At 45.4% G+C, this 15,482-nt stretch overlaps 1 protein-coding gene across 2 annotated transcripts in view; it reads left to right on the forward strand.

Moving 5' to 3' along the window:
* The window catches only part of LOC119964353 (vitellogenin-like), a 98,818-nt gene that overhangs the window by 27,086 nt on the left and 56,250 nt on the right, over positions 1-15,482 (forward strand). For both annotated transcript variants that reach the window (XM_038793723.1, XM_038793724.1), the window contains exons 9-13: positions 3,832-3,997; positions 7,131-7,256; positions 8,513-8,731; positions 10,251-10,468; positions 10,556-10,653. In XM_038793723.1, the coding sequence (XP_038649651.1) occupies positions 3,832-3,997; positions 7,131-7,256; positions 8,513-8,731; positions 10,251-10,468; positions 10,556-10,653 (827 nt within the window). The remainder of the gene's footprint in view (positions 1-3,831; positions 3,998-7,130; positions 7,257-8,512; positions 8,732-10,250; positions 10,469-10,555; positions 10,654-15,482) is intronic.

Consider the following 15,482-nt stretch of genomic DNA (forward strand, 5'->3'; position numbering starts at 1 on the left):
TAAAATCTGGGCAACTTCCCATGATTGGAGGTTCACAGGTTTTGCAGTTGCAGTGGGAAAGGTGGTTGTTGTGTTTGGTCTTCTATACCCAACAAACGAATCCACCAAACACCTCAAAATGTCCAAACCAGAATCTTTCTTGAGTCTCGTGTGGTAAGATAGCAATCTGTTACAGAGCACGTTATCATGGAGTCTGTTTATTACTCCTCCGGAATCTGCACTGAGTACCGACCATTCACTGCAATCTTCTCCTCAGGGCCGGACGTGTCTCCCCAAAGATGGGCGTCACTGGTCACATGACCTTGGTCTTGAGTCCGCATGGTGCGTCTGCACCGCCACCTGCTGGTTGGAGTTTGCACACCATCCATCTGTGATAGCCCATAGGCATATCACCACAGTAGGGACTGGGATTAATTCGCAGTGATGTGCCTGTCACAAGAACTAGGAATTGCGAGCAGGAGTTGGTCGTTTGGCTTATTGATCCTTCTCCACCATTCGATAAGATCATGTCTGATCTGATTGTGGCCTCAACTCCACTTTTCTGTCCGCCCCCATAAACGTTGACTGCTTTGAAAATCAAAAATCTACCGAAATCAGCCATGACTATATTTAATGACCCAGCCCTCCACTGCTCTCTGGGGAGGAGAATTCCACAGACTAACAACCCTCTGAGAGAAAAGAATTCTCCTCATCTCAGTCTTAAACGGGAGATGCTGAATTTTTAACTGTGTCCCCTCTTTCTGGGCTCCCCCAGGCGGGGAAACATCCTCTCAGGAAACAAACCTGCCCTTTGTAAACGAGATGGCCTCTCCCCTAAATCTGTAAAGTCAATTTTGTGTTTATATCAATCCAAATCTACAATGATGGTGACAGCACACTCGGAGACCATTCACCTCATCATGCAGTTATAGCTCTTAGTTGGGACTATTAAGATTGAAAGCCATTAGCTGGCTCTCTCCTCCGAGTTATGTGACTTCCTCTGTTTTAGATATTTATTTGCATTTCTTTTCAAAAGTGCATTGATATCTAACTCAATTATTCCAAGGCAAAGCATCTCAAACGACAACAACCCAAAATAAATTTCTCTCAAACCTCCACTCACTCTCTTGGTGAAAGTTCAAAGGAAGCCATTGACTTCCTGACCAAAGGATATAATCTTTGGGCATCTGCAGGCTGCACATTAATCTGGGAGGGGATGCTGCGCGGATTTACCAGAACTAGAACAGATGGATAATAGATGGTCAAATTATGAGGATGCTTGTATAGACGAGGCATATTCCCGTACCAGCCTCCCCGGACAGGCGCCGGAATGTGGCGACTAGGGGCTTTTCACAGTAACTTCATTGAAGCCTACTCGTGACAATAAGCGATTTTGATTTCATTTCATTTTCATATAGGAGATTATACAGTGACCTTATTGAGATGTTTAAGATAATAATACATTGATACATAGAGAGAAACACTTTTGCTCTGGTGGAGAGAGTTTAGAGAATGTAACATAACCTTAAATAAAGAATCATAAAAATATAGAAAAGTTACAACACAAAAGGAGGTAATTTAGGTCGATTCCACAACCACCCACTGGCGCAAAAAAAACGGCAATCTGAAACTCTTCCCCCATCCCCCCAAAAAACTGTTGAGGCTGGGAATCAATTGGATATTTCAAAACTGAGATTGGTCAATTTTGTTAAACAGGGGTATGAAGGGATAAGGAGCCAAGGTGAGTTAAATGGAATTAAAATTGGATGGCACGGTAGCACAGGGGTTAGCACTTGTTGCCTCACAGCGCCAGGGTCCCAGGTTCGAATCCCGGCTTGGGTCACTGTCTGTGCGGAGTCTGCACGTTCTCCCCGTGTCGGCGTGGGTTTCCTCCGGGTTCTCCGGTTTCCTCCCATAAATCTCCAAAGATGTGCTGTTAGGTGAATTCTCCCTCTGTATACCTAAACAGGCGCTGGAATGTGGTGACTAGGGGCTTTTCACAGTAACTTCATTGCAGTGTTAATGTAAGCATACTTGTGAAAATAAAGATTATTAAAACAAATACATAGGTTAGTCACATTTGCACCACACAAGCGCCAGGCCATGACCATCTACAACAAGAGAATCTAACCATTGCCCCTTGATATTCACTGGCCTCCCACTATCAACATCCTGGGAGTTACCATTAACCAGAATCTGAACTGCACTAGCCATATGAATACTGTGGCTACCAGAGCAGGTCAAAGGCTAAAGAATTTTGTGGCGAGCGACTCCCCTCCTGACTCCCCAAAGCCTGTCCACCATCTACAAGGCACAAGTTAGGAGTGTAATGGAATACTCTCCACTTGGCTGGATGATTGCAGCTCCAACAACACTCAAGAAGCTCAACACCATCCAGGACAAAGCAGCCCACTTGATTGCTACCCCTTTCCACAAACATTCAAGGCCTGTACCACCGATGAACAGTGGCAGCCGTGTGTACCATCTACAAGATGCACTGCAGTAACTCACCAAGGTTCCTTAGGCAGCACCTTCCAAACCCACAACCACTGCCATCTAGAAGGACAAGAGCAGCAGATACCTGGGAACCCCACCACCTGGAGGTTCCCCTCCAAGTCACTCATCACGCTGACTTGGAAATATATCGCCATTCCTTCAGTGTTTCTGGGGCAACAAAGAACAAAGAAAAGTACAGCACGGGAACAGGCCCTTCAGCCCTCCAAGCCTGCGCCGACCATGCTGCCCGTCTAAACTAAAATCTTCTACACTTCCGGGGTCCGTATCCCTCTATTCCCATCCTATTCATGTATTTGTCAAGATGCCCCTTAAACATTACTATCGTCCCTGCTTCCATCACCTCCTCCGGCAGCGAGTTCCAGGCACCCACTACCCTCTGTGTAAAAAACCTTACATCTGCTCTAAACCTTGCCCCTCGCACCTTAAACCTATGCCCCCTAGTAATTGACCCCTCTACCCTGGGAAAAAGTCTCTGACTAACCACTCTATCTATGCCCCTCATAATTTTGTAGACCTCTATCAGGTCGCCCCCTCAATCTCCTTCGTTCCAGTGAGAACAAACCAAGTTTATTCAACCTCTTCTCATAGCTAATGCCCTCCATACCAGGCAACATCCTGGTAAATCTCTTCTGCACCCTCTCTAAAGCCTCCACATCCTTCTGGTAGTGTGGTGACCAGAATTGAACACTATACTCCAAGTGTGGCCTAACTAAGGTTCTGTACAGCTGAAACATGACTTGCCAATTCTTATACTCAATGCCCCGGCCAATGAAGGCAAGCATGCCGTATGCCTTCTTGACCACCTTCTCCACCTGTCTTGCCCCTTTCAGTGACCTGTGGACATGTGCACCAAGATCTCTCTGACTGTCAATACTCTTGAGGGTTCTACCATTCACTGTATATTCCCTACCTGTATTAGCCCTTCCAAAATGCATTTCCTCACATTTGTCCGGATTAAACTCCATCTCGCCGCCCAAATCTCCAAACGATCTAAATCCTGCTGTATGCTCTGACAGTCCTCATCACTATCCGCAATTAGACCAACCTTTGTGTCGTGCGCAAACTTACTAATCAGACATCCTGGAACTCTCTCCCTAACAGCACTGTGGGTGTACCTACACCTCAAGAACTTCAGCGATTCAAGAAGGCAGCTCACCACCACCTTCTGAAGGGCAACCAAGGATGGGCAATAAACGCTGGTCTAACCAGTGACACCCACAGATTAATTTAGAAAAATGTCGTGATGTATGTGAATCGCGAAACATGTGCGCGAGTGTCTGAATGGCCTTCCCCTGTCCCTGTGTTCTCAATGCTTGTTCTTTGCTCTGAAACTAGGCGCTGGATATGGGACGCCTTGCCGACCGCAGCAACACCTGAAGCAATTCAGTTCATCCAGACCAAAATTGAGGAGGGAGAACTCATGCACGGGGAAGCAGCCAAGGCCCTTATTTTTGTGCTACATTCCATCAAAGCCGACTGCCATGGTGTGGATAATGCAACGGTATGTCCTCACATCTCTGACCACGTCGTGATGTGCTGTGTAGAATAAGGTGCTGAAGAGGTATGTGCGCAGTTGACTATCCACAATGGTTGACACACTCGGGTAAAGTTCTCTATCTGCTCTTTGCGCAGCCCTTCTTCATGTCCGGAGTGCTTCTCAACCAATTGACCAGTTATTGAAGGACAACCCCCTCCTGTTACGTGGAGAAACGCAGAAGCCAATTAGTGCACAGCAAGATCCCAGTCAGGCTGCTGGGTTCTAACCTTTGGAAATTACTCTCCAGCTCTCCGTCTCCCTTTAGACATGCCTGAAAACATGTCTCTTTATCGAGCACTCTTGTCACCTGTCCTGGTGTCGCCTTCCTTAGATACGGCTCAGTTTTTTTTTTAAAAACAAAAACAGAAAATGCTGGACAATGTCAGCAGGTTTAACAGCGTCTGTGAAGGGAGAAGGGACCGAACCCGTGAATGGCAGTACAAAGTTGAGCAGTGCGTTAAAGGGCAACTGGGAACAGATGGCCCAAATGGAATGGGAGGAGCGGGGCAGGGGTGGGGGTGTGGGGTGGTTGGGGGGGGGGGGGGGGGGCGGTGGGCGACCATGATGAGGGAAAAACAGATCAATGGTAGAAATGAACATAAAAATAAATTGATAGGAATAAAGATGGGGTGAAGGTGGAGGACAGAGTTCATAGTCGGAAGTTGTTGAACTCAATGTTAAGTCCGGCTGTAACGTGCCCAATTGGAAGATGAGATGTTGTTCCTCCAGTTTACGCTGGGCTTCACTGGAACATTGCAGCAGGCCAAGGACGGACACGTGGACGTGAGGACAGGATGGGGAGTTGAAATGGCGACAGGAAGGTCTGAGTCCTGCTTGTGGACGGACCGGAGGTGTTCTGCAAAGCGGTCACCCGGTCTGCTTTGACAAAGAGTCACCCAGACTCGAAACGTGAGCTCCGTTCTCTCTCCACAGAGGCTGTCAGGCCTGCTGAGGTTGTCCAGTACTTTTTGCTCCTGTTTCAAGATCCCAGCCTCTGCAGTTTTTGTGTTTACCTGATTTACAACCTGGTGACGTGCAAAATAAACACAAGTTGTTGGAAATGAGATGAATGAGCCGATCGTTTGTGACTGGTGGTGTTAGTGGAAAAATGTTGACCAGGTCACTGCGAGAATTGCCTGATCTTCAGACAGAATTTATTATGTCTACTTGAATATAAGGCCTCGGCTTTAATCGAAAGTCATTTGATAAGAAGCACTCGTTCATTATAGGGCTGGAATCTGAGCTGAGATCATGCGCTCACGCCACTGGAGAAAAGCTTGAAGCCATGTTCTTTTGATTCAGAGGTATGCACAGTATTAACTGAGCCAGATTGATCAACCTGTTTACATCATCCATCAGTGGGTGCATGCTGACTGGCACATACTGATTGAACCAGTACTGTAGATCATTGCTCCCGAAGAGGAGGGTGTCAAGCAATCAGCTGACAGGAATTTAGGGCCTGTTTATCAATTCTGGTGAATCGCATGTTGGGGTCCCATCCAATATGGTGAAGATTCAAAAGTCCAACCTATCCACGGGATTCAAAGTTGTTTGTTGAAGTTTCTTTTTGGCAGTTGTGATCTAAGTTACATTTACGAAAATATATACTTCCCAAGTTCAAGCCAAGCTCACCACTGAGTTAAAGTTCAACTACCACTGTAGATATTTGAGCTCAAAAACTAGGCTGACTAACCCAAGCAGTACTGAAGGAGTGCTGCAATGTCGGAAATACCATCATTTGAAGCGACATTAAACTGAGGTCTCCATTTACCCTCCCGGGTGGATCTAAACAATCCCATGGGACTATTCGAGTAAGAACAAGGGGACTTCTTCCTGGTATCCTGGGACCAGTATCTATCCATCACCCCCCCCCCCCCCCCCCCCCCCCCCCATCACTAAAAACAGTTTCCTCTTCATTAGCATATTTCTGGTTATGGGATGCACAAATTGGCTACTGTGGCTCCGACATTGACAACAGCGACTACATTTCAAAATCACTTCCTTGGCTTTAACGTGTTTGAGAAAAGTCCAGTGGTTGCGAAAGGTGCTCTACAAATGCAAGTCTTTCTATTTAGGGAATGTCTCATTTCAACACTGCTTTTGGCATGTTTCCTGACACACTGCTGCGATGAAAGATTCTGTCGTTAATTATTGTAGCACTTTATTTTGGAATTTTGAAGAGCATTGGGGTCTTTTGACATATTGGTCTTGAACTAAGGTGCTGTGGGCAAGATGGAATGGTGCACGCCACCTAGGGTGGCACGGTAGCATCGTGTTGGCACTGCTGCTGCCTCACAGCTCCAGGTTCAATTCCGGCCTCGGGTGACTTGTCTGTGCGGAGTTTGCACTTTCTCCCCGTGCCTGCGTGCGTTTCCTCCGTGTCCTCCGGTTTCCTCCCACAGTCCAAAGATGTGCAGGTTCGGTGGAACGGCCATGCTAAATTGCCCCTCAGTGTCCAAAAAGTTAGATAGGCTTATGGGGATAGGGTGGGGGAGTGGAGGTAAGCTTAAGCGGGATGCTCTTTCCAAGGGCCGGTGCAGACTTGATAGGCCGAATGGCCTTCTTCTATATGATTCTCTGAATGTCTTCTAGCTGGCATTTATGGGACAAGAACAAGGACATCTAATACACAACGGGCTGGCTCCAGGCTGCAGACCTCAGATAAAAATAAATCACAAAGGAGTATCATCTTCAAGCTTCCATCCCACATCCATGCCCTCGCTCAATGCCACCATGCCCCCACCCCACTTTAACTGGAGTCTAATTCTGCCCTTCAAAATATCAGCTCACCACCAGGATTTCATCAGGTCCCTGTGAGGCTGACGACATAAGTGCTTGCAGGGTCGGGAGGGAGTCTGAGCTCTTACTTGTGGAGCGCTTGCAAGGAGGTATACCCCAGCTCCCAGGCCAGGTTATCAATGGGGATTCTGAACCCAAGTGGCTCATCGTCCCCACTCGCTCCTCCCCAACGTGCCTCACTCACAGCCTTCCCCACGTGAAAACCGTCCCCTTATCCTAGGCCTGCAGTGATTTCTGTGCTTATTGTGGTGTTTGGCTTCTCAAAACGTGACGCTAAAATATTTCTGCTTCTCCCAAGGTCCTTCTGTCCAGCCCTTACATGCAGAGAGACCCCTTCCTTCGCAGGGTCACGTTGCTGGCTTACGGAACGTTGGTCAACAAATACTGCGCTACTCTCCGCGTTTGCCCCGATGAAGCTCTCCGGGTACGTGAGTATCAGACACTTATAGTGGTGGATTTTCACCTGGGCGACGACTGCAGAGAGCAGATCGATGGGAGAGACATGTGGAAGGTTCGATAACAGGCTGGCAACAATCCACAACCTAGAAATAACAACCAATAGCTCCTTGCGTTTGCTACATTCCAGCTGATATGATGACTAGACAGACCGATACAGAGTGGAACCGTGGTTCGATAGATTGTGACTTTTTTACTTTCTGCTTCGAGACATGGATGAAGAGGGTCACAAGACCGCCCATTAACTTTTAAGAAAAGAATAAGAGGCAGCACGTGGCACAGTGGTTAGCACTGCTGCCTACAGTGCTGAGGTATCCCAGCCCTGGGTCACTGTCCGTGTGGAGTTTGCACATTCTCCCCATGTCTGCGTGTGTCTCACCCCCACAACCCAAAAGATGTGCAGGGTAGGTAGATTGGCCATGCTAAATTGCCCCTTAATTGGAAAAACATATTGGGTACTCTGAATTTATATAAAAAAAGAATAAAACATTTATTAAACAAGAAAAGATTAACTACAGTACAATACTCCTTCACTCCAGCTATCTTTACACATGGACACAGATTACAAGGATAACACAAGTTACAGAAAGTATCTGACACTCTAATAAGACATAGGAGCGGAAGTAAGGCCATTCGGCCCATCGAGTCCACTCCACCATTCAATCATGGTTGATTTCAACTCCATTTACCCGCTCTCTCCCCATAGCCCTTAATTCCTCGAGAAATCAAGATAAGACCATAAGACATAGGAGCGGAAGTAAGGCCATTCTAAATAAGTATAGAGTCCCTGTAAACCAATAGGCAAAATGTGGTCAGACACACCATTCTGTCACGGCTGATCTGTTTATCAACTCCACCAACCTGTCGTGCTTTCTAAACTGAACAAAATCATCTGTTTTTAATATTTTCCATTGACCCACATCCTCACCAGCTTTTAGTGTGCCAGATTTCCTCTATCTCCTGTCTGTTGAAATACTTCCTGTAATTGACCCTGAACACCCTGAATTGAATTTTAAGCTTACTCCCCTTTGGAACTCCTCCCCACCAGAGGAAAATGTTTCCCTATCTACTCTCTCAACTTATTTAGTCATCTTAACTCCTCGATTAGATCATCCCTTAATCTTCTTTGGAGGAGGGAAAAACAAGCCAAGCCTGTGCGGTCAGCCCGAAGGGTCAGAGGCACCATATTCTCTATTCTCTGTATTGACGTTCTGTCCTTTGCAGCCACTCCACGAGCTCGTTGTTGAAGCTGGCAGCAGAGGCCATGAATACGAAACTATCCTCGGCCTCAAAGCCATCGGCAATGCAGGACAGCCATCCAGTCTAAAGCGCATCCAGAAACTCCTGCCGGGTTTTGGCACAGTCGCGGGCAGTGTCTCGAACAGGATCCACATTGAGGCCGTGATGGCATTACGCAATATCGCCAAGAAGGAGCCGCGGAAGGTGAGATGTCCCGACCAAAACGTCCCTGGAGGCATTTTGAATGGGATCATAAAAGTGTAAAATGGTCATCGATAATGTAACGCAAATCAGAAAGTAATAGTCAGCTATGTAGGCATAGAATGCTGTAAATAATCAACAAGTTAGGCAGCAGCTATGGAGAGAGGAACAGAGTTAGTTCACATTTCAAGTCTGTGACTTTTTATCACAACTGGAAAATGGTACAGATGTAACAGGTGCACAGCCCTCCGAGTATCTGTATTCATCTAACTAACTCTAGCCTGCTCAACGTCCCAATTTTAAACACTCCACCATTAGCGATGGTGTATTCAGCTACCAAGGCCCAAAGATTTACAATTCTCTGCCTAAACCGTTCCACCTCTCTGCCTCTCTTTCCTTCTTAAGACCCTCCTTAAAATTTATCCCTACGGCCAAACTTTTGATCATTGGCCCTAATACCTCCTCATGCGGCTTGGCATCAAATATTTTGGATACCATTCCCATGAAGCACCTTGGGATGTTTTGAAAGACGCTACGTAAATGCAACCTGTTGTTGTTTGGAGCAACCACAGAGAGATGGAACATTCTGTAAATCCTCGGGCCCCCTGCACCAGGAGGGCGGGGTGCCTCTCATGGGCTGATTTGGGGGCTGATAAAGATTCAGAATTAATCGCTGTCACAAAGGCTGCAAGGCCCAAGTTAGACTAACCTTTCTGCAAACAATCAAGTCAATAGAGCGACACAGTGGTTAACACTGCTGCCGACGGCGCCGAGGTCCCAGGTTCAATCCCGGCCCTGGGTCACTTTCTGTGTGGGTCTCACCTCCACAACCCAAACTTATGCAGGGTAGGTGGATTGCGCTAAATTGCCCCTTAAATGGAAAAAAATAATTGGGTACTCTAAATTTATTTTTAAAGCATTCACCTGTCAGTTGGCCCCCTCCCCTGTGCTGAGGAATGAGTAAGGACAACAGATTTATTTCCCTGAAGGGCATTAGTGAATCAGATGGTTTTTCCCGACCATGGTTTCACGGCCGTCATTAGACGTGTAATTCCAAATTTGTATTGAATTCAAATTCCACCATCTGCTCTGGTGGGATTCGAACACAAGTCCCCAAAGAATGACCGTGGGTTTCTGGATTACTAGTCCAGTGACAGTACCACTACACCACCCGTGCTACACTGTTCAAGCTCCGAGCTGAGACATGAAGTAGTGACACCTATGCCCTCTATAAAATATACCATGACACTACTTCAAAGAGGTGAGTTTTACCCAGTATCCTGGGTAATATCTTACCCCTCAACCAGCTAACAAAAAAGCTGGTCACTTCATGGCTGTTTCTGGGATCTTGCTGTGTTTAAATCCAACACCCACATTTCCTGCAATAAATACACTGTCAAAAAGTAACAATATATTGGCGGTGGAGTATTTTGCTGATAGAAAGACATGTAAATGTAAGTCCATCCATTTCTTTCCATCTGTACGACCATCACACCTAATTTAGCTGCGATCTCTTGAACAGGTGCAAGCCATCACCCTTCAGATATTCATGAACAAACGGGCCGCTGGTAGCTTGCGGATGAAAGCCTTCATCGTCTTGCTGGAAACCCAGCCATCCTTGCCTTTAATTGTAACAGTTGCTGACACACTGTCCAGAGAGACCAACATACAAGTGACCAGTTTCGCTTATTCCTACATGAAGTCTCTAGCGGGATCCTCAGAACCAGAACTCCAGTCGCTGTGAGTATGATGAAACCGCGGACTGGTGTGCTTGGACTTGACCCACTAAAGCGAGAGCTTCCTTACTAACACAACAACTTTTCACAGGGCTGCTAGTTGCAATATCGCCATCAAACGTTTGAACCAAAAGTGCGACGCGCTCGGTTATCGGTACAGCAAAGGCTTTCATTTTGGAACGTTTAAAGGTGAGAAGTTAGAATCTGTTGTTTCATATCTTTTCCCCTTTTTGTGAATGACTTAATAGCACAGGAAAGGGGAAATAAATTATAATTCAAGCCAACACACCCAGAATTTCTTCAGCCAGAGGGTGGTGAATCTGTGGAACACTTTGCCTCAGAAGGCTGTGGAGGCCAAATCACTGACTGTCTTTAAGACAGAGATAGAACATTATCATGGAATTTACAGTGCAGAAGGAGGCCATTCGGCTCCTCAAGTCTGCACCGGCGCTTGGAACGAGCACCCTACACAAGGTCAGCACCTCCACCCTATCCCCATAACCCAGTAAGCCCACCCAACACTAAGGGCAATTATGGACACTAAGGGCAATTTAAGGCCAAACATAGAACATACAGTGCAGAAGGAGGCCATTCGGCCCATCGAGTCTGCACCGACCCACTTAAGCCAGTAACCCAATAACCCCTCCTAACCTTTTTTGGACACTAAGGACAATTCAGCATAGGCCAATCCACCTAACCTGCACATCTTTGGACTTTGGAGCACCTGGAGGAAACCCACGCAGACACAGAGAGAGTGTGTAGTCTCCGCACAGTGACCCAGCGGGGAATCGTACCTGGGACCCTGGCGCTGTGAAGCCACAGTGCTATCCACTTGTGCTACCGTGCTGCCCATTAATAAGGAGATCAGGGGTTATGGGGAGAAGGCAGGAGAATGGGGATGAGGAAAATATCAGCCATGATTGAATGGCAAAGCAGATTCAATGGGCTGAGTGGCCTAATTCTGTCTCTCTCTCTTATGGTGACACCCTTGAGGGAATGCTGTACTGCCGAAGGTACAGTCTTTTAGACGAGACAAAGTGAGGTCCTGCCTGTCCTCTCAGATCAATAAGGGATCCCGCGGCACTATTTCATCAAAGAATAGGAGGTTTCTCTCATTGTCCTGGTCAATATTTGTCCCTGAACCATTATCACAAAAGCTGATGACCTGGACATTCTCAAATAGCACCTTGTGAGAGCTTGCTGTGTTCAAATTGATTGCCATGTTTCCAACAACTATTTCATACATTACAAAACTGTAAAAAGGTACCTGTAAAATTATTTTCCAAAGGCCATCATAAAGGTTGCTGACAAAGAGGTATATCCTTTCTCTAACATTGCAATATTTTTCTTGAAATTCACAATGAGCTAAAATTCTTGAACGAATGAACATACGAATTAGGAACAGGAGTAGCCCATTCGGCCCCTCGAGCCTGCTCCGCTATTCAATACGATCATGGTCCATTGAATTGTAACTTCAACCCCACATTCCTGTCTATCCTCGATAACCTTGCTTCCCCTCGTTAATCAAGAATCTATTTACCTTAGCCTTAAAAATAGTCAAAGACTCTGCTTTCACCGCCTACTATTTTTCTATTTTATTCCAAACCTACCTTTTTTTCTTTGTAGCCTCCTCATGTTGTCTTCACAACTTACTCTTATCTATCCTTGCGTCGTCTGCAAATTTAACAACCATACTTTTGGTCCCTTCATCAAAGTCAATTATATAAACAGTAAAAGGTTGTATCCCAGCACTGATCCCTGTGGCACACCACCCATTACACCTTGCCAACCAGAAAATTACCCATTTATGTTTCTTGTTAGATCTTATACCTATGCCAAAATGTTACCCGTTACACCATGGGCTTTTCTTTTCTGCAATAAACTTTAATGTGGCATCTTATCAAACGTTACATCCACTGATTCCACTTTATCCACAGCACATGTTACTTCTTCAAAGAACTCCAATAAATTGGTTAAACATGATTCCCCTTTCACAAAGCCATGTTGACTCTGCCTTATTAGCCTCAATTTTTTTAAGTGCCCTGCTATGTCGTGTTTAATAATGGCTTCTCAATGATAGATGTTAAGCTAACTGACCATTAGTTGCCTGCATTCTCTCTCCCTCCCTTTTTGAATAAAGGAGTAACATTCACTAAGTTCCAATCTAATGGAACCTCCCCCAAATCAGTGAATTTTGGAAAATTAAAACCGAAGTATCAACTGTCTCACCAGCCATTTAATTTAAGACCCTAGAACAAAGTCCATCAAGACCCGTAATTTGTCAGCCCACAGTGCCAAGAATTTGCTGAGTACCACTTGCCTCGTGAGTGTAATTTTCTTGAGTTCTTCCGCCTCTTCCAATTCCTGCTCTACGATTATTTCTGGGATGCTCCTTGTGTGTTGTATTGTGAAGCCCGGTGCAAAATACCAGCTCAATTCATCTGCCATCTCCTTATTATCTATTATTAATCCATCAGACTTATTTATTTATAGGACCAACACTCAATTTGTTAACTCCTCTCTTTTTCAGGCATCTATAGAAACTTACGATCACTCTTTATATTTCTAGCTAACTTTCTCTCGTACTCTAATGTCTCTCTCCTTGTTAATTTCTTGGTTATTGTTTTCTGTTTTTCATATTCTGTTCAATTTTCTGACCTGCCGCCCATCTTTGCACAATGATATGCTTTTTCTTTAAGTTTGACAGTATCCTTGACATATTTAGTTAACTGCAGGTGGTGGGCCCTCCCCTTTTCCTTTCTTGTTAGAAACGTATCTATTCTGTTTATTCTAAAATGTTCCCTTAATTGTCTGCCATTGCACTTCTAATGACCTATTCCTGAACCTAAATTGCCAGTTCGCTTTAGATGGCTCCGCTTTCATGCCCTCATAATTGCCTTTGTTTAAAATACTAGTCTCAGACCCACTCCTCCCTCCCTCACACTGAATGTAAAATTCAATCATATAATGTCACTGCTATCCAGGAGTGCCTTCGCTATGATATCACGAATTAATCTCATCCCATTGCACAATACCAGGTCTAATATAGGCTTCTACTTGGTTGGCTCCAGAACATGGTATTCTCAGAAACCATCCTGAAAACATTCTATGAATTCGTCAGGGGCTGGTTTCGCTCACTCAGCTAAATCGCTGGCTTTTAAAGCAGACCAAGCAGGCCAGCAGCACGGTTCGATTCCCGTACCAACCTCCCCGGACTGGCGCCGGAATGTGGCGACTAGGGGCTTTTCACAGTAACTTCATTTGAAGCCTACTCGTGACAATAAGCTCATCTGTTTTTGCCAGTCTATATGTAGGTTAAAACTCCCCATGATAATCGGCATAACTTTCTGACAAGCTCCCTTAATCTATTCCTTTATACCCTGCCCTACCATGTGGTTACTGTTTGGGGGTCTGTACACCACTCCCCCAAGTGTCTTCCTGGCTTTATCATTCATCTCTATCCAAACTATTTCTGCATCCTTGTTTCCAGAACTTGGGTCATCCCTCGCTATTGTGCGCAGATCATCTTAATTGAACAGAGCCACCTTTTCCTCGCTCCCTGTCCCTCATAAATGTCACATACCCTTCAATATTCAACCCCCAATCTATGTCATCCTGCAGCCATTCTCTAATGGCTATCAGATCATACTTATTAATCCCTGTTTTGCTTCAAATGCCACATGCATTCAGATGCAGGGACTTACGTTTTGTCCTTGTATTATTTTTGGATTCTCCAGCCTTATCCGTTGATTTACTTTTAGATTGTGCTCTCTGTTCCTTCCTGTCGTTGTCTGTCTGTCATTTCCGACATTAATACCTTTCTCTCATGCTTTGAAGAGTGTCAGGTCGCACAAAGTCAGCTAATCCAAGGTCGTGTTCATATATATATAGAACATATAGAACATACAGTGCAGAAGAAGGCCATTCGGCCCATTGAGTCTGCACCGACCCACTTAAGCCCTCACTTCCACCCTATCCCTGTAACCCAAGAGGTTCCATTGACCTCTGAAGCTGAGAGGGTCATTGGAGCTCGAAAGGGGTAAAACCCAGGTGCTTGCAAAGTTGGAAATCAGGCCTGAACTCTTTGACCCACAGGGAACTGTTCACTGCTTTGTGCGGGGACAGTGGCAGAGTGGTAATGTTGCTGAATAGTAATCCACAGGGTCAAGCTAATGCCCTGGAGACACAAATTCAGATCCCACGACAGCAAGCTGGTGGAATTTAAACTCAATGAATCAGGAATTAAAAGTTAGAGTCAGTAATAGTGACCATGGAACTATCGGATTGCCCGTTGTAAAAACTCATCTGCTTTATTAGTGTGTTTTCGGAAAAGAAATCTGCCATCGTTAATTCCAGGTAACTCCAGGTCCACACATTGTAGTTGTCTCCAAACTTCCCTCTCAAGAAATTGAGTTGCTCCAAACCGTGAAGGGGAAGTCAGAAAGGAGTAATACTGGACGGGTCACCTGGGATCAACGTAGGTCCCATGAACAATAATGGTACACCCTGCCCAGTCAACCCTGTAAAACCCACTTCATCCACAATCAGGGACTTGTGCCAAAATTGGAGGAACCATCCCACAGGCTGGTCAAGCAACAGTCTGACATGGTCAGAATTTTTATAATGGATCAAAGCCAGACAAACCCATTTCAAAGGCAGTAGAATGGGTATGAGTCTAGTATTTAAAACTTAAATAAGGGCAACGATGTGGGCATGAAAGCTGAGCTAGTTGAACTGAACAGGGACATTAGCCTACTGAATACATAAATGGAGAATCAGTGGCAGGCATTTAAGAGGATATTTTACAATTCACAGAGTAAGTATATTCCGACTATAAAGAATGATTCTACGGGGTGCCCCAATATCCACGGTTAACTAAAGTTAAAGAAAGCATCAAATTGAAGGGAAAAGATGAGTAGCAGGTCAGCTGATTGGGCAGAGTATAAGGAAAGGCCGGGAACGACTAAAATGTCAGTCAGGAGAAAGAAATAAGAGTTTGAGGGAAAGCTAGCTAGAAA

Source organism: Scyliorhinus canicula, chromosome 4, assembly GCF_902713615.1.
Source record: "Scyliorhinus canicula chromosome 4, sScyCan1.1, whole genome shotgun sequence".
In the NCBI taxonomy this organism is placed as follows: domain Eukaryota; kingdom Metazoa; phylum Chordata; class Chondrichthyes; order Carcharhiniformes; family Scyliorhinidae; genus Scyliorhinus; species Scyliorhinus canicula.